This window comes from Podarcis pityusensis (assembly GCF_964106645.2).
Source record: "Podarcis pityusensis genome assembly, contig: HAP1_SCAFFOLD_174, whole genome shotgun sequence".
In the NCBI taxonomy this organism is placed as follows: Eukaryota; Metazoa; Chordata; class Lepidosauria; order Squamata; family Lacertidae; genus Podarcis; species Podarcis pityusensis.
Genome location: NW_028293354.1, coordinates 27849 through 46672, shown reverse-complemented (window position 1 = coordinate 46672; position 18824 = coordinate 27849). Strand labels below are relative to the sequence as shown.

Below are 18824 nucleotides of genomic sequence, written 5' to 3'. Positions count from 1 at the left end.
TTGTTCATGCATGTGAACTTTGAAAGGAATGTAATTAGGGGGGAAACTCCGCTCTCCCTAGGTTTCTTCTTTCCAGGTCAGAATTTCCAGAGGCCAGTACTACAGTCAAAGATGTTCCTTTCCTCCCTCTCTTGAGACCAAAGGGTTGTATTTCCAGTATTTTTTCCTTCTTGTTTATTATTGTAAGCCAAAATCTTATGCAGCTAAGAGGATATGAAAACTTCTGTTAGGAAAGATGCAAAAATTGACTATCTTCCCTTTAATTATCAAAATAACTGTAATTAAAGTCCCCACTTGTCTAACCAACTCATGGACTTGCTCAGTACACTATCAAAGCTAATGAGGAAGTCTGTGAAAGGTACTATAATTGAGCCTTTCAAAGCCTGGTGCCCTTGGACTGTATTGGATCACAAACCCATCAAATGCAGTCAGCTTTGAATGCTGTGAATTGCAGTCTAAAATATCTGAAGGATATAAGGTTGGATAAGCCTGATAAAAATATATCACTCCAGCAATCACAGCTAGACCTAAGAATCATAAAGAAGCAAGGATCCATCAGTGTCATCACTATTCCCACCCACTCACAGTTTTCACAGTCTGGATTTCAGATATATGAGCAGACTAAAAGGTCAACTAGGTCAAACTACTTCAGTCTCATAAGCTGTAATAGTACTAGGGGCATCTTAGTGCATAGGGAAAAGTAGTACCAAGGATGGTGGCATTATTGGTCTTGCTGCTGATTCTACTTCCTCATGCAATATGCAAATCAACCATTGTTAAATGTCATGTCCATGATCCACACACTCCACTTCATCAGTATCATGCGGAAGGAGACCTCATCATTGGTGGCATTGCCTCTCACAGCATCATCATCTCCATTTCAATACCCTTCATTGACAAACCCCCACCAACATTGCTTGAAGAGCTAAAGTAAGACCTGGATAATTTCTCTTTTGCATTTTTATTCCTTCTTTGGACAATGAAGCAAATCAGTTTAAGAGGTGGGGTGGCTAAACGGTGGTCCTGAAGTGGTTGTTTGACTCCAACAGTTGCAGCCAACAATGTCCATTGATAATAATAGAAGCGTTAACAATTTATATCAGGAATATTTTAAAGTCTGTGCTCCCTTACGATAGAATTTTCCCCTATCTGCCTTTTCTGCCATTGTAGGCAAGGAGGAGGATCACTTGTAGTGATACCTGTTCAAGATAATTTAAATAATTGCAGTAATAAAAAATACAAATGAGCAATGCTTTTTCCTTAAAAAAAAAGTTTAGTTGTACCCTCATTTTCCTACTTATATTGAAATACTGCCCCTCAATGAGACCAAACTTAGATTCACAAAATGTTTTGGGGGTATGTGTACCCCTATGTCTCCCAAGAAAGAAAGCAGTGCTAATGAGGATAGTGTAGAACTGAGTTGTGATAAATTTACAAAGAGTTACATGCCCTTCTGATGGAAAATGAAACTCTTTTTTTAGTGTGGTGCCAAAGAATTACCAGCACATCCTTGCCTTGCAATTTGCAGTGAAGGAGATCAATGAAAACCCTCAGCTCTTACCCAATGTCACTTTAGGCTTCCGCATCTATGACAGCTATTTCAATGCCAAATGGACCTCTTATGCCACAATGTTACTCATATCCACACTGGAAACATTTGTCCCCAACTACATCTGTGACATCAACAAAAACTTGATAGCCATCATTGGGGGACTGGACTCCCAAACTTCCCTTCATGTGGCAACAATCTTGGATATCTATAAGGTTCCGCAGGTGAGATATGCATCTCTTTGTCAAGTTATGGGAACTTAAGATATCCAAATAGATTTTGATAAATCAATGTGCACATTTCAAATAATCAGGCATGCCATGCTAATGACAGAGCCAAGGTAAGAGATAAAGCCTTGATAACACATAGGTTATTGCTTCAGATGTCCCTTTTGGCCTAGCCAGTTCCTGACATATGATAACAGCTGATTGGCAGGTGAGAATCGCTTGGCTTAGCAAAAATAGCATGCACAGGCCAAATGGTGAGGATTGGAAGGCCCAACTGGAGATTGCCCCAGTGATGCTTGTATTACACAAATCTAATACCTAAAAGCTATTGTTGCTTCTGTCTCTTTCTCCTCCTCCAACAACTATGTTTAGCTCATATATGGCCCTGCTCCAGTGATGAATGATAAAACCCCAGGCCTTTTCTTCTACCAGATGGAGCCCAAGGAAACCCACCAGTATAAGGGGATCCTGTCTTTGCTTCTGTATTTCCGGTGGATATGGATTGGGATCTTTACTTTCTATGATGAGAATGCAGAAAGATTTGTGCAAACTGTGGTTCCACTATTTTCCCAGAGTGGCATCTGTTTTGCCTTCATAGAAAGAAGTCACACATTAACTTACGTCACTGAAATTAACAATATGTTTAAACTGGGGGCAAAAATTAATGACAAAATAAACGATAGCAAAGCCAATGTAGTCTTGTTTTATGGAGAATCATATACTCTGGCATTTTTTAGATGGTTGCCTTACCTAGCAGAACTGGAACAAAGTTCAAATAAGCCAAAAGGTAAAGTGTGGATCATGACAGCCCAGGTAGAGCTCACTTCTTTTGTCTATCAATGGACTTGGGATACAGAAATACTCCATGGGGTTCTCTCATTCACAACTCACTCAAATGATCCACCAGGATTTCGTCAGTTTGTCAAGAGCAAAACCCCTTCCAACCCGAAAGGAGATGGCTTCATTTTGGACTTCTGGCAACAGGCATTTGGCTGTGTATTTCCAAATCAAGTTGTTGGCAGTGTGAAGGGAGATATTTGCACTGGGCAAGAGAAGCTGGAGAATCTTCCTGGTCCTTTCTTTGAAATGAGCATGACCAGCCACAGCTACAACATCTACAATGCTGTCTATGCTGTGGCCCATGCTTTACATGCCATGTCTACATCCCGAGTCAAACACAGACCAGTAATGATCGGTGGAGGAGTCAAATTTCAGAATCAGCCACTGTGGCAGGTAATGGGCTGAACACCCTGAAAGAGGTTCAAAACATGTTCTGTTTGCTTTTCTATCTATTGTCACTTTCCTATGTAACCCCAGCAAGGGTCACCAATGTCGGTGCAGCAATGCTCTTGAACAGGGGTCAGCAAACTTTTTCAGCAGGGGGCCGTCCACTGTCCCTCAGACCTTGTCGGGGGCCGGACTATTTTTTTGGGGGGGGGAATGAACAATTTCCTTTGAGCCACAAATAACCCAGAGATGCATTTTAAATAAAAGCACACATTCTACTCATGTAAAAACATGCTGATTCCCAGACCGTTCGTAGGCTGGATATAAAAGGCGCTTTGGCCGGATCCGGCCCCCGGGCATTAGTTTGCCTACCCATGCTCTTGAAATCTTCCCCATCTGCCTCCAAAGCACCTTCCTCTATTCACTGCCCTTTGGCCATGAGATTGTTGCTTTATCTCTCTTGACATGCAAATACAGTATTGGTTTTTCTACAGATATCACCATAGCTTTATCTCTCTTGAAATGCAAATACAGTATTGATTTTTCTACAGATATCACCATATTGTCTGCAAATGCTTTCAGTTGATATTGTCTCTTTCCCAATCTTATGTTTTACTATCTTGATTACTTCTTATTCTTTGCACCAGTACTTCTAAAACTCTTATAAACAACAAATGTGACAATGGGCAGCCTTGTCTCATTCCTTTAGTTATTTTACAGTTCTCAGTCAGGACACTATTTACTATCAACTTAGCTGACTGTTTTGTATATATTGCCTTAACTCCTTTTATAAAAGTGTCTCCACAACTCATATGTTCTAAGACTTTAAACGTAAAATCCCTGGAGCGATTATAAAATGCTTTCTTGGCATCGAGAAACATTAAACCCAATTGTTTTTCATTTCTCACTTGCAAGTATTCTCATATATCAATTACATTTCTAATATTATCTTTCATTTGTCTTTTTGGGGAAAATCCAGCTGGTCATGGTGGATTACCTCTTTTAATACCTGTTTCAACCTATTTGCTAATATGTTTGCAAAAAGCTTATAATTATTATTCCACAAAGATATAGGTTGATAATTTTTTTTTTTTTTTTTTTGCTGGTCAGAATCTCTGTCTTGTTTAGAAATCAAAGTTATATAAGCATTCTTCCAGGATTCTGGCAGCTCCCCTGTATTTAAAATCATATTCATAATGTCCTTTAATTGTTGTATTAGATACTTCTGCAACTTCTTATAGTATATTGCTGAAAGACCATCAGATCCTGGTGCTTTCAAAGGCTTTTCCTGTAAAATTGCTTGCTGTAATTCCATCATTGAAACCGGTGCATTCAAAGTTGTCATTTTATCGGACTTCCGGGGGCGGCGCGAACGGCAATGGCGGTCCTCTTCTAATCGGGAAGAGGAGGCTCCGCAGAAACTGGGTCGTCCGCTACGGCGAAGCGGAGACCCACTTTGGAAAACCACAGGCGGCAAGAGCCTGTGGTCTCGAGGCTCGGTGGGTGCCAGAAGCGACCTCCCAAATGTCAAAGGAACCCCGTAAGGGGCTCCGGAGCGTGGAGGGGGGTGGCGGCGCTGTGAGCCGTTTCGCAATCTGCGGAGCGAAGCCGCGCTGCTGCTGCCGGTGAGCGCTGATCCCTTTTCCTGTAAAATCTGGATCCGGAATCAAAACCAACCTATTCGTGAGTAAAGACTGAATCACTTTAAATTAGAGACTAAAAGTTGAATTAAAAGATTTGAACTTGGCTGAGAGCGGAGAGACGTGGAAACAGGAAGTCCGTCTTCCGCTGCCATTGAACTTTAAAAAGCAAAGAGCTGGAGGAGTGGAGGCTGAAAAAAGAACTTTTAACTTTACTGATCTAAGCACCCACTGAACCTGCAATCTAAAGTAAAGATTTCAAGTTTATGATTTGGAATTATTATTTGCATTTGACTTTCCTTCTTTTATTGGATTACAATTAAAAGGTGAAACCCAGGGTCCGGAACTGCCTGAGATCTGAGAGACTGAGCTGTCAGTATTGCAGATTTGGATACTGTATATTGGAACTTGCAACAATCTGAGGGTACTTAGACCTCCTAATTTGAAACATTTTTTGGAGACCAGTAAGCACTGTTTGAAACAAAGTGACTATTAATATCAACTCTGCTAAATACTTGTACTTGAAGGTTCTTGGACATTAAATTAGACTCTGAAAGACATTTTAAGCTCACTCTAGAGGATTGGAGATTTAAAACAGTGACTTTACATTTACTTTCGATTCCCCGGCTGCTTGCTTTCTCTGGGCCTATCTATTCCCATGGGAATAACTCAGTGTGACCTTGACTGATAGATAACGTTGGAATGAGTGGCACAAGAAGAAGAGGAAGAGTTAGACAAACAACTTTGACAACTCTAACCTCAGCCTCACAGACACGTAGATCATCTGTACCTACTCTGCCTTCAGAAGTAGAAGAAGTTGCCCTGTCACAGGCAAAAGAGGGAGAAATAGAGCAGTTACAGTTGGAAGATATGGCCTCAGGAGCATCTGCTTCTATTTTAGAGAAAATTTTTGAAAAATTGGAAGCTTTGGACAAGAAAGCAGATGAGCAAACAGCAAAGATTGACCAAAATACAGAATGCCTAAATAAATTAACTGGACAAGTGGCACAGAACACACAAGCAATTGGACAGTTGACGGAGGCTACAGCAGAAAATCGGAAATTGGCTGAGGATACCAGACAAAAATTAGAAAATTTAGAACAAGAGGTAAGACCACTCACCAAACAAGTAGGGGAACATCAGATTTATCTCTCTATGATAGAACTGCGAAATCGTGAGAATAATTTGAGGATTAGGTCGTTACAAGAAGCAGAAGAAGGAAACCTAGCTGAGTTTTTAACCAAAGAATTCTCCAAGTTCTGGAATTTAGAGGAAAGGGATTTTAAAATTGTGTCAGCCTTCAGGCTTGGAAGATTTATAAAAAAGGAGAGGCCCAGAGACTGCCTGATAACATTGAGATCAAAGGAGGAAAGGGACAAGATTTTGGGCCTACACTACGGAAAGTCACTGGACATTTTGGACAGAAGAATTGAAATTTACAAAGATATTCCTAGACAACTGTTGGACCTTAGAGCCGCCTATTCTGAACTTGCCAAATTATTAAGGAGCAACGCAATTGCTTTCAGGTGGGAATTCCCCCAAGGAATATCCTTTACCTTTAGAGGGAAAAAGGTCAAAATTAGAACATCGGAAGAGAGAGACAAATTTCTGTCTACATACGGAGAGGACCTTCAAAAAGGAATTGAACTACCTTCTGGGCCTGGGGCAACGCCAGTACCAGCACCTGTGGAACCTGAAGATCCTGTGAATAAGATACCACCCCTTGAAAAATAATCAGATTAATTCAGGATGTCTCTGCAACTGTTGAGCTGGAATATAAATGGTTGTAACATTCCGGAAAAAAGGAAGAAAATATTTCATATATTAAAAAAAGAACAATTGGACATTATTTGCCTACAGGAAACACATGTGACAAGGCTCCACAGAAAAGTGTTAATAAATAAAAGATTGGGCCAGGAATTTATATCTTCGGACAAAGTGAAGAAGAGAGGTGTGGTGATATATGCGAAAGAGAGCCTGTCACCTAAATTCTTATTTAAAGATGAACATGGAAGAATTTTGGCAATTGAGATACAACACCAAGGAGAGAAACTGTTGATATTAGGAATCTATGCACCTAACGAAGGTTAATCGGAATTTTACAAGAAGTTGCATGAGACTATGCTGGATTATCTGGACTACAACAACATCATAATGATGGGAGATATGAATGGGGTCGTATCAACTAACATGGACAAGTCACAAAGTCAAAATGTCACAAAAGACGGCAGACTACCTAAAACTTTTTTTGAAATGACAGACAATATGGACTTGATTGACATCTGGAGGACAAAGAACCCACTAGGAAGAGAGGGAACATTCTTTTCTGAAGCCCAACTGACCTGGACAAGAATCGACCAAATATGGATATCTAGAGGCCTGGCACCTAAGGCCAGAAAAGTGGAAATCTGCCCAAAGACCTGTTCCGACCATAATGCAGTAAAGATGGATATGACACTATTACCAACCGGCTCTTTTAGATGGAAGATGAATGATAATTTGTTCAGAGATCAGGAAATTACCAAGAAGGCCCAAAAAGTTTTGAAGGACTATTTTGAGATAAATATGAATACTACGGTGGAAAAAAGAATCGTCTGGGACGCAAGTAAAGCTGTAATGAGGGGATTCTTGATACAACAGAATGCCGTAAAGAAAAGGACACAAAATGAGAAAAAAGACAAGATCCTGGATAAAATAAAAGAATTAGAGAAGAAGTTAAGATTAAATCCTAAGTCACAGCCAACTCTGAGAGAAATTAAACTTTATCAAACACAATATTCTAAATTGATAAATCAGGAAATAGAATGGAAGGTCAAATTAATGAAACAAAAAACGTTTGAGTCGGCGAATAAATGTGGAAAACTGCTAGCTTGGCAGTTGAAGAGAAGACAAAGATTAAATACGGTTACAAACTTAGAGATTGAAGGAAAAAACATTCAGAATCCTGTGGACATTAGAAAGTGTTTCCAGAGATACTTCAAAAAACTATACACCCAAGGGCCGCAAGACGAGGCTGAGATTAAACAATTTTTGGCAAAAAATGGACTATCCAAACTGTCACAAGAAAATAGGACAATCCTGAATTCCAAAATAACACGACAAGAGATTGAACAAGCCATTCAGAACATGCAACTGGGCAAGTCCCCAGGGCCAGATGGGCTGACCTCCAAGTACTATAAGACATTAAAAGACTATTTGATACAACCTTTGACGGAGGTCAGCAATGAAATTTTGGAGGGGAAGAGGGCACCGGAGTCATGGAAGGAAGCGTTTATCACATTAATACCAAATAAATATTTTTAAAAAAAACAACAAAGTTGTCATTTTATCTATTGGTATTTTAGACATTCCACTGTCCTATAGATGTTTTTGCATTTCATCTAAATTACCCCATTTCCCACAAAATAATTCCGTATAAAAACACACAAATTGGTCTCTTATTTCTTTAGGACTTTCCACAACTCTACCTGCTACATTAATTTTATTTATACAGGCTATCGCTTGCCTTTGTTCTCATTTGCCATGCGAATAATTTCCCTGGTCTATTAGCCAGCTCAAATTGTTTCTCAAATTTTGTCTCCTGTTTCAAATTGATTTCAAAATAATCTTTTAATATCTCTGCCCTTTTCTAATATATCTTTAACTTTTAATAAATTCTCATTTGATTTCCCTTTCAATGGGGAATTTTGCCCTCTTTTTAATTCCATAATAATAGAGCATCCACTTTTTGTCAATAAAGGTTTTATGGCTCTGTGTTCAGATGCTGCTGGAGATCATAAAAATCTGTAATTTAAAATGAACTTTAAAATGTGAGAAAGTCTTGGCTTAAATATTATACATATAAAAATAGAAGAAAGAAAAAAAAATCTGCTTTACTCCAATGTTGATATTTCAAAACAATTCCAAAAAATATGGAGAAAATAAAAATCTTTGTCAGGATATTGGGATATTCCATAAATTTGACAAAATCAGAGATTTTACCAATAGGGCCAAGGGCTACATTGTATAGAAACCATCAGTTTAGGATGTGCAAAGACTTTATTAAATACTTGGGTATAATGATTTCATCAGATATAGACCAAATTGTAAAATTAAATTTGAATCAAATTATAAATGAGATTTCTTTTGATATTGAAAGGTGGGGACCTCTAAACCTCTCCCTTTGAGGGAAAGGTTAATGTCCTCAAAATGAATGTTGTTCCAAAGCTTTTATACATTCTAAGAGGATTAACAAAATATATTCCCAAACTATACTTACAAAAAATAAATCAGCTATTTAGATCAGGCCTGTGGGGTACAAAGCCACCAAAACTATCACTAAATAAAATGCAACTTCCAAATAAGGAAGGCAGTTTTGGGTTCCCAAATCTGGAACTGTACCACCAGGCTTACCTGTTGAGTAAGACTAATTGTTGGAGAGCTAGCATGATTCCCAATTGGGCTACTCTTGAATATAGTTTCTTTGAACCTCTTGAAGGGTGGACTAAACTCGGCTCCAATTTTATGAGATATCCTATTATCCCGGAGACTATTACAGCACCTATAAAAATTTGGATGAATACAAATAAAAATAATGATGACCCCTATCAGCATGAGAAATTAACAATATGAGCCAACCCAAAATTAAAAATTGGAAATCAAGTAATAATTTGGCAAATTGGATGAAGAAAGGGTATTTTGACATTGAATCAATTAATTGATGAAAATTACAAATTTGTGGAATATAAGACTTTGCAAGTAAAGTACGGATTAACCAGTGAAACACAATGGCAATACATCCAATTGAAACCTGTGTTGGAAAGGCAGTTTGGCCCTGACGCTATTGCAGCATCGGAAACACCCATGCTGCTACAAGATTTAATCTCTGCAACAAAAGCAAAAAACCCTACACTTGCACTATATAAACTCTACTCAACAGGAGAAATACGATTTAGAATATGATAGACAAAAATGGAGTGAAGAGTTAGGGGTACAGATGACAAATGATATATGGGAGTCAAATATAAAATCAACAGAAATAGCCTCTATGGATCTAAGACTAAGACTTATTCAACAGAAAATAATATTCAGAGTCCACTGGACTCCAGCAAAACTATACCAGAAGAAAATAACAAGTGCAGACAATTGCTGGAAATGTGGGAGTAAAAATGTGAACTTAATACACATGTTTATTAACTGCCCGATTATAAGATCGTTTTGGTGTGAGGTGAGGAGGAATAAAAAGAAATTGTTATTTATGGGAACTGAATTTAATTCTAAATTATATTCTGGAAACGTGGGAGATTTCAAGGGGTCAAAAAAAATTGGATGTACTGTGCTATATTGGAAGCAAAAAACCTTGTTTTGATGAAATGGAAGAGCCGCAAAAAGATTCTATTGATCACATGGATTGATATATGGACAGATTTGTTGTTGTTGTTTAGTCGTTTAGTCGTGTCCGACTCTTCGTGACCCCATGGACAGATTAGCTACATACAAACGAATTGTATGACGACGCAAAATAAGAATGGATAAATATGAAGAAATCTGGAACGAATATTTAAGTGATAAGGCGAATAGTGGTGGGAAGTAGAGGGAGGAGAGAGAGGTGGGAAAGTACTGTTGTTGTTTTTAAAAAGGTATAGTCATAGGTATATCAGTGTATCCAAATCTGAATTGTCAAATTGTGCTATTACTCTTATTATGGTGTTTGCAGTATATGTCTTTTGCAGTTGATGTTTGTATCGAAAAATTGATTAAATATAAAAAAAAAAAAAACTTGCGATGAAAGTGAACATCATGATTGTCCCTTGCTGAATTGAAGCCTTTCTATACTTTCTCTTCCTTTTTCTCTCTAGCTCCATCATTTTCTGAGGGGTATCTCATTTAACAACAGTGCTGGGGATAAGATTTCCTTGGACCAGAATGGGGAGATACTAGCTGGATTTGATATTACCAATTGGATTCTTTCCTCAAACCAATCCTTTCAGAGAGTGAAGGTCGGAGGGGTGGATTCCCTGGCTCCTCCACAGCAAATGTTGACCATCAATGAGGGAGCCATAAAATGGCACCATTGGTTTAACCAGGTAGGATGCGAACATCACCCATTTGTTAATGCGAACACTTTAACATAACATACAAAGATAATTTCATTGTGCATTTTTCAGCCTTTATAAAATCGGATTCAAAATAGCACAAGCTATGTATTAATGTTATAAGCTAAATGCACAGCCTCTATACTGGTTCCTGTTACACTGAAAATGAATATATTAACTGACAATATGAAGAAGTGAATTCTAAAAAGATTTTGTTGATATTCAATTTATTGTTATGAGTTTGAAGGATCAGTCTGGGTGAAACCCAGGTTCCCTGTGCTGAACTAGTTTAAATAAAGCCGTAATTTAAAATGTTTAAATAAAGCCATATATATTAAAGACACTGTGGTCTCCACTGACCTTCAATAAAAGGAAATCAAACTCCTGCGTAAATCACCCCAGATTCTCTCACTGCTCAGAGGCTGGTATGCCATATAACAATATAAATACAAATTGTACCCAATGGGCCAACCTAGATAGTATCTGAAATATGTGGGCTGCCACACATCTGTGCCTATGTCCCAAATTTATGACAATGCTTTGATAAGGAACAAACATGATGTGACATCAACTTTTACTTAAGTCCCATAACAAAAGCTTAATCCCTATAACCTCTGGTTGTTATATTCCTAAAGGTAAAGGTACCCCTGCCCGTACGGGCCAGTCGTGTCCGACTCTAGGGTTGTGCGCCCATCTCACTTAAGAGGCCGGGGGCCAGCACTGTCCGGAGACACTTCCGGGTCACGTGGCTAGCGTGACGAAGCTGCTCTGGTGAGCCAGCACCAGCGCAGCACACGGAAACGCTGTTTACCTTCCCGCTATAAAACAGTACCTATTTATCTACTTGCACTTAGGGGTGCTTTCGAACTGCTAGGTGGGCAGGAGCTGGGACCGAAGGACAGGAGCTCACCCCGCCGCAGGGATTCGAATCACCGACCATGCGATCGGCAAGCCCTAGGCGCTGAGGTTTTACCCACAGCGCCACCCGCGTCCCAAACTATATTCCTGCCATCACTTATAGAGCAGTGGCTCTCTATTGTGGCTTGCTAAAAGACTCAAGGCAAGGATGTGTGATGATAATATAATACAGATTGCACAAAAACACATTGGATCGCACCACACAGTTTGTTTAATTCACAAGATAATTTTAAAAATAGAATTGCATTAAGATAAAAAATAAAAGGTTGCTTCTAGCTCCCATATGCTTTAATGGGCAAGGAATACATTAATTATGTTGTTCAATTGTTCGTTTCTCAAAAAACTATTAATAGTTTTATAAAAAAAAAAAGTAAAGCATTTGGACGTGTTTGAACGACTCTGACTGTTGTCAACCAATGAAAGTGTGTCATTCTTGACAAGCCTGAACAAATTGCATCAGTGGTTTTCACCAAAATTAGAAAGAAACCTATCTATGGCTTGCAGGTAGAAATTTTTCAGTAAAACAGGGGTCCATTTGGAATTGTAGTCCCAAACATCTGGAGGGCCAGAGTTTGCCTGTGCTTGCTATAGAGGATATAAAAAACATTACTATCCACAAAAGTAACTGCAAAAACAACAACAATTTATTGGAGTTTGCACGTTGAGTCAATGGAAAATGCCTGAAAATGAGTCAAAATGGAATTGAAACAACCTATTAAATGAATTTCTGAAATGAATGCTGTTGTTCTTTTGCAAATCCCTTTTAAGGAAGAGCTTAACTTTTCCTTTTAGCTTTTCTTTGAAACTACTTATTTTAAACACATATCTCTCTCTCATTTGTGTATTAGACACAGCCTAAGTCTGTATGTACTGAGACCTGCCGCCCTGGTTTTTGCAGGAAAGTGAAGGAGGGGGAAGCATTTTGCTGCTATGATTGCATCCCATGTCCAGAAGGGAAGATTTCAGACAAAGAGGGTAAGAAATTTACTGCATATATTTATAGCTTGTTGCCTCTAATCGAGAACATGCATATGAAATGATGCATTCACCAAGATTCCATTTGACAGTTTATGAAATATTGAGAAATCTTGCTGAAGAGGGACTAATGAAAGTGTGTGTGTGTGTGTGTGAGATAATTTGTGACTGTGGGTGTTGAATGCTGTTAATAAGGAAGAATCCTATAGAAAGATCCACCAGGATTAGTATAAAGTGGATTTTCAGGAGGGTTTCAGGAGCCAGGAGGGTTCTGTAACAGCTGGAAGTATATAATCATATCACCCTCATCCAGGCTTACAAATAATATATTTTTCCTTAAAATAATATTTGAATGTGCATTTACTTTCTGGTAACATATTAAAACATGTATTCTGATGCACTTCAACTTCAGAGAATTTTGTCGTAATGTTTGATGAAGTGTGAAACAGAAAACAGTTAAAAGGTGTTGATTAGGTCATCAAATGTAGAAATTTGCAAAGACTGAATTACACTATCATTCCTTAATTAAGGAGTAAGTAAGTGTGAGCGGGTGGCGCTGTGGGTAAAACCTCAGCGCCTAGGACTTGCCGATCTTATGGTCGGCAGTTCGAATCCCTGTGGCGGAGTGAGCTCCTGTCCTTCGGTCCCAGCTCCTGCCCACCTAGCAGTTCGAAAGTACCCCTAAGTGCAAGTAGATAAATAGGTACCTCTTTATAGCAGGAAGGTAAACGGCGTTTCCGTGTGCTGCGCTGGTGCAGGCTCGCCAGAGCAGCTACATCACACTGGCCACTTGACCCAGAAGTGTCTTCGGACAGCACTGGCCCCCGGCCTCTTAAGCGAGATGGGCGTGTAACCCCAGAGTCAGTCACGACTGGCCCGTACGGGCAGGGGTACCTTTACCTTTACTAAGTGTGAACAACTACCAAGTGTGGGCAAGGTTCTGAAGCGAGTGGTCATAGACCAGATCCAGGTGGTTTTGGAAGAAACTGATCTTCTGGATCCATTTCAATTGGGGTTTAGGCCTGGTTATGGCACAGAAACTGCTTTATGATGACCTCTGTCAAGAGAGAGACAAGGGAAACATGTCCCTGTTCATTCTTCTCAACCTCTCAGCAGCTTTCAATACTATCAACCATTGTATCCTTGTGGAGCGACTCTCTGAACTAGGGTTGGGTGGCACCGCTTTGAGGTGGTTTCAGTCCTTCTTGGATGGTCGTTCCCAGAGGGTGTTACTTGGGGGATGCTTTTCAGCCCCGTGGAACCTTCAACGTGGGGTTCCGCAGGGCTCAATCCTTGCTGAGATAAGATGGCGCGCGGCACACTTCCCCTGTGCTGATTGACACTTGTGCCGATAGGAAAAACTTGAACTCTTAGCAGAGTTCTTAGCAGAGTTCTGCAGCGGTAGAAAGTGTTGCCTTGTGTGTGTATAATAAATCAGACTGAACGCAGGCTTCTTGCTAATCTCTAACAGCCTTTAATGAGAAGAAAAACATCATAAATCAGTCCTGACGAGAGAGCAGGCATCCTTCTCGCCTCTCAGCCAAAAAAGGAAAGGAAACTCACAAACAAAGAAAGATTCCCGTATGTGAACCAAACCACGCTTCAGAATGTGAGACGTCACACAGAACTTGCTGATGGCTCACAGAGACAATTAACCACTGTTGGCAATGTGTTTGTTTCTTTTTTACAGGCAGAGCTGGAAGTCTATGTTGTGCCAGGAATGAAGTGTTGTCTTTTATCTGTATCTGCTCTTGTAAAGGAGGGTTATAAGGTTTGCTTTGAAAATGATGTCTGTTCGATTTCCAGGGGTGGGAAACAACTGGTCAATGTTGCACGTCAGAACAACCTCTTTGTTCTGGAGACACCTCTGGAGGGTAAGGTGGATGCTGAGACAGCACAGGCGCAGTGTGCTAACGTTCCCACACATGATTCGTGTGCTCACTTGTGGCACAGGAGAATGTCGCATAGCTGTTGGAAATATATCCAGAAGTTGCTGGAATGCACTGAGGGTTGCAAGATGAAAGCGTGTGATAGATTCTTGGATTGTAGGGCATGCAAAAGAGCAAAGATAAAAAGGTGCAGTTATCCCAGATCAGAGAGGGTAACCACAAGGCCTTTTGAGCTAGTGCATACAGATCTTTGTGGACCCATGCCAGTGCCAAGTCTGGGCGGAGCCAGGTATGCGCTCACACTGACAGATGATTTTTTGAGGAACGGCTAGATCTTCTCGCTTAAACGGAAAAGCGAGGCGGCGCAACTGATCAAAGACTGGGTTGCAGTGGTGGAACTACAGTTTTCCACCAAGGTGCAGAGCTCACACAGAATGTGAGACGTCACACAGAACTGTTTAACCCTCTAAGTTCTGATTCTCCTCACAGACCCAGCTATGCTCCTATCTGGACTGGGATACCCTAACTACTGTTGTCTATGCTCTGGTAACTTCAAGGTTAAATTACTGCAATGTGTTATATGTAGGACTGCCTCTGAAGATGGTTCAAAAACTTCAGCTAGTGCAGAATTCAGCGGCCAGGTTGCTCACTAGAGCAAGACAGTTTGACCATATTACACCGATCCTGGTCCAACTGCTACCAATTAGTTTCCAGGCCCAATTCGAAGTGCTGGTTTTGACCTATAAAGCCTTAAATGACTCAGGACTGCAATACCTCAAGGACCGCCTCTTCTCATATGAACCTACCCGGTCCCTGAGATCATCTTCTGAGGCCCTCTTTCGTGCGTCTCCTCCTCAAGAGGTCCGGAGGGTGGCTACATGAGAATGGGCCTTCTCTGCAGTGGCTCCCCATGTATGGAATGCCTTCTTAACCAGGCCGTTGGTTGATCTTATTGTGAGACCTTCACAACGGGTGTATAAATTGAATGAATGAATAATAGAACAGTGACAGTAAATTTTGAGTTGGCTTCTAGCTGTAGATCAAGAAGTGTCGCTGTGGCCCTCGTGCTTTTTGTCAGTATTCTACATTGGATAGGTGAAATGGGCATGGGTCTATCATTTTTAATATTTATTGTTTGGAACTCCTTGAACACTCTGTAAATCATTTTAATTATGTATTATCAAGGTCCTACTTTAATTTTTAAAAACTAGTCCAAAAATTTTGAAATAAAAAAAAAAAATAGAGGAAGAGTAGTGGCATGTTGGTCATAATTTTTGGGATTAAGGACCATGTTTTTCTTTCTCAGACATGAATGACTGCTATGAATGTGAAGATGAAAAGTATCCGAACAAAAATAGGAATATATGTATTCCCAAGAGTAGAAGTTTCTTGTCCTTCGAAGAACCTATGGGCCTCAGCTTAGCCTGTTCTGGTCTTTCCTTTGCTTTCATTACAGCACTGGTACTGGAAATATTTGTGAAGCACAGGGACACTCCTATTGTGAAAGCCAACAACCGGGACCTCACCTACACTCTGCTCATCTCCCTCTTGCTTTGCTTCCTTTCTGCATTACTGTTCATTGGATATCCTGACAAGGTGACGTGTCTCCTCCGACAAACTGCCTTTGGCATCATCTTCTCAGTGGCTGTTTCTTGTGTGTTGGCAAAAACCATCACTGTGGTTCTGGCTTTCATGGCCACAAAGCCAGGATCCAGGATGAGGAAGTGGGTGGGGAAAGGACTGGCAAACTCTATTCTCCTCTCCTGCTCCCTTATCCAAGCACTCATCTGCACTGTATGGCTGGTGATCTCTCCTCCGTTCCCTAATGCTGACATGAAATCAGTGGCTGAAGAAATTGTACTGGAGTGCAATGAGGGGACGGTGACCTTCTTTTACTGTGTCTTGGGCTACATGGGCTTCCTAGCTATGGTCAGTTTCACTGTGGCTTTCCTTGCCCGGAAATTACCTGACAGTTTCAATGAAGCCAAGTTCATCATTTTTAGCATGTTGGTTTTTTGCAGTGTTTGGTTATCCTTTGTTCCTTCCTACATGAGCACAAAGGGAAAATACATGGTGGCTGTGGAGATCTTCTCTATCTTAGCCTCCAGTGCTGGTTTGTTGGGTTGCATCTTTTCCCCAAAATGTTACATTATTTTGCTGAGGCCTGAGCTGAACAGTAGGGAACACCTAATAAGAAGAAAATCCTGAAGAAATCAAAAATCTGTGTCACTGGTTATAATATCTAGCAAAGCAATTTGCATGTATCCCTGAAAAGAAGCACCCAGTCTACCACCCCACAGGATTTAACCCTTAGGCTTCAGCACTGTACTATTCTGCCCTGATGCTCTTTCCCACAACTTTTCCACACTAGAGATGAACAGTTTTACCCTGTCTAATCCCATCTTATTTTTCTGCATGTGGCTGTGTTAATATACATCCTGCCCTACTCCAGTGGAGATTTTTAGGATAAGTCGGTGGCTATCCCTTAAACAGCACATAAAAACCCCAAGTAGTATAAGGTTTATGAAGGACCTAGCACTGTTTAATGAAGAAGGTCGGGAGATTCCAATGAACTCCACATTTACACCTTCATGCATGGTAGTAGGATCCCACTAGGAGAGTTGGAGTCACATTAGAATACATCTAATGAAATAAAATTCCTATACAAGGATCTTCTACCATCAAATATTACTCTTTCTAATGGTATACAATCATTCATTGGACTTGAACAGCTTATATTCTGCTATTTCTTGGTCTTGGTCTTGTGTATTTTAGCTTTTAATATTGTATCATTTTATACACTGTTATGAATTTGGGCTGGGACAATGAGAAGTAGGCTGCATGTAAAATCCCCTGGATCCAGCAAGTATTAAAATATATAAAATTTAAGCGAGGGTACCTCCCTGTGTTGAGATGATTGCCTGGGTGATGGGCCATTAGGAGAACAAAAGAAAGGAGGCTGTATGAAAGACATGAAATGGTTGGGGCTCCTCTCTCAATTGGTTGGAAGTACAAAGCCTGGGTTTAGAGTTGGTAGTTTGCAGCGATGTGACATGGAAATAAAGCAGAAAGCTGGAGAAAGAGGCACAGAGCAATGTTTGATATCTGTTTGAATCCAAAGGCTACAGCTATGACAAAAAGTACACCATTAAGGGGTGCTAATGCTGTGAACACATCCATCATAGGCACAGGTCGTATATATGTGGAAATAAACCATATATCCTAAAAACGCCACCGTCTCTGCTGTGCCTCATTCCAAAAGGAATCACAAAGGCTGGGTGAGCACATGAAGCCCCATGACTCTCACACCACATAGAGATCAGGGTGGTGTGTAAGAATAAGTATGTCTGCCATTAAATTGTATTCCCGTTTGTAAAGTGCAAAGAAAGAGAAAGGGAAAAAATAAAAACGTATTTCTGGCACAACCATTTAAATTTTGGCAAGGAAAGAAGTGACAAAATGAGATAAGAAAAAAGAGGCACAAGAAGAGGTAATATTGCAAGAATGTACAACTTGCTGTTGAAATGGAATACACAAGATGAAACAGTGAAATCAGCTATGATAAAGTGGGCACAAGATATTGGTCATAACATTATGTTTGCTGACTGGGAACAGTTGTGGACCACTGGTATGAAATTTTCGGCATGTAATGCCTTAAAGGAAAATATTATGAAAATGATTTATAGGTGGTACATGACTCCAGTCAAGCTTGCAAAAATTTACCACTTGTCTGATAATAAATGTTGGAAATGTAAAGAAACTGAAGGTACTTTCTTTCACCTTTGGTGGATGTGCCCAAAGATTAAGGCTTTCTGGGAAATGATATATAATGAAATGAAAAAGGTACTTAAATGTACTTTCCTTAAGAAACCAGAAGCCTTTCTCTTGGGCATTGTCGGCCAATTGGTGCCAAAGAAAGACAGAACATTCTTTATGTATGCTACAACAGCAGCAAGAATACTCATCGCAAAGTATTGGAAGACACAAGATCTACCCACTCTGGAAGAATGGCAGATGAAGGTGATAGACTACATGGGACTGGCTGAAATGACTGGCAGAATCCGAGATCAGGGTAAAGAGATGGCGGAAGAAGATTGAAAGAAATTTAAGATCTATCTTAAGAGACATTGTAAAATTAATGAGTGTTAAAATGTTGTGGCTATAGAAGTAAGCGGATTACAGCTGTAAAGATTAGGTTAAAGGAAAAGAAAGGATTACAATTAGATTAAATCAAGGGTGAGGGTTTGCTGAACTAAATATTTGAAATTGGAATGCAGAAAGGGGAGGTATGAGGAGGTCGGTGAAGTAAGTTTTAAGAGAATAAG

General features: G+C 40.0%; 1 protein-coding gene across 1 annotated transcript; it reads left to right on the top strand.

The window, feature by feature from the left end:
* Positions 1–712: 712 nt before the first annotated feature.
* LOC308469047 (vomeronasal type-2 receptor 26-like) lies at positions 713–16707 on the top strand (the record flags this gene model as incomplete). The annotated part of the gene is made up of 6 exons (XM_081024364.1): positions 713–930; positions 1482–1773; positions 2209–3009; positions 10481–10708; positions 12484–12610; positions 15806–16707. The coding sequence occupies 6 exons, from the start codon at positions 713–715 to the stop codon at positions 16705–16707; spliced, it is 2568 nt and encodes an 855-aa protein (XP_080880490.1).
* Positions 16708–18824: the final 2117 nt, after the last annotated feature.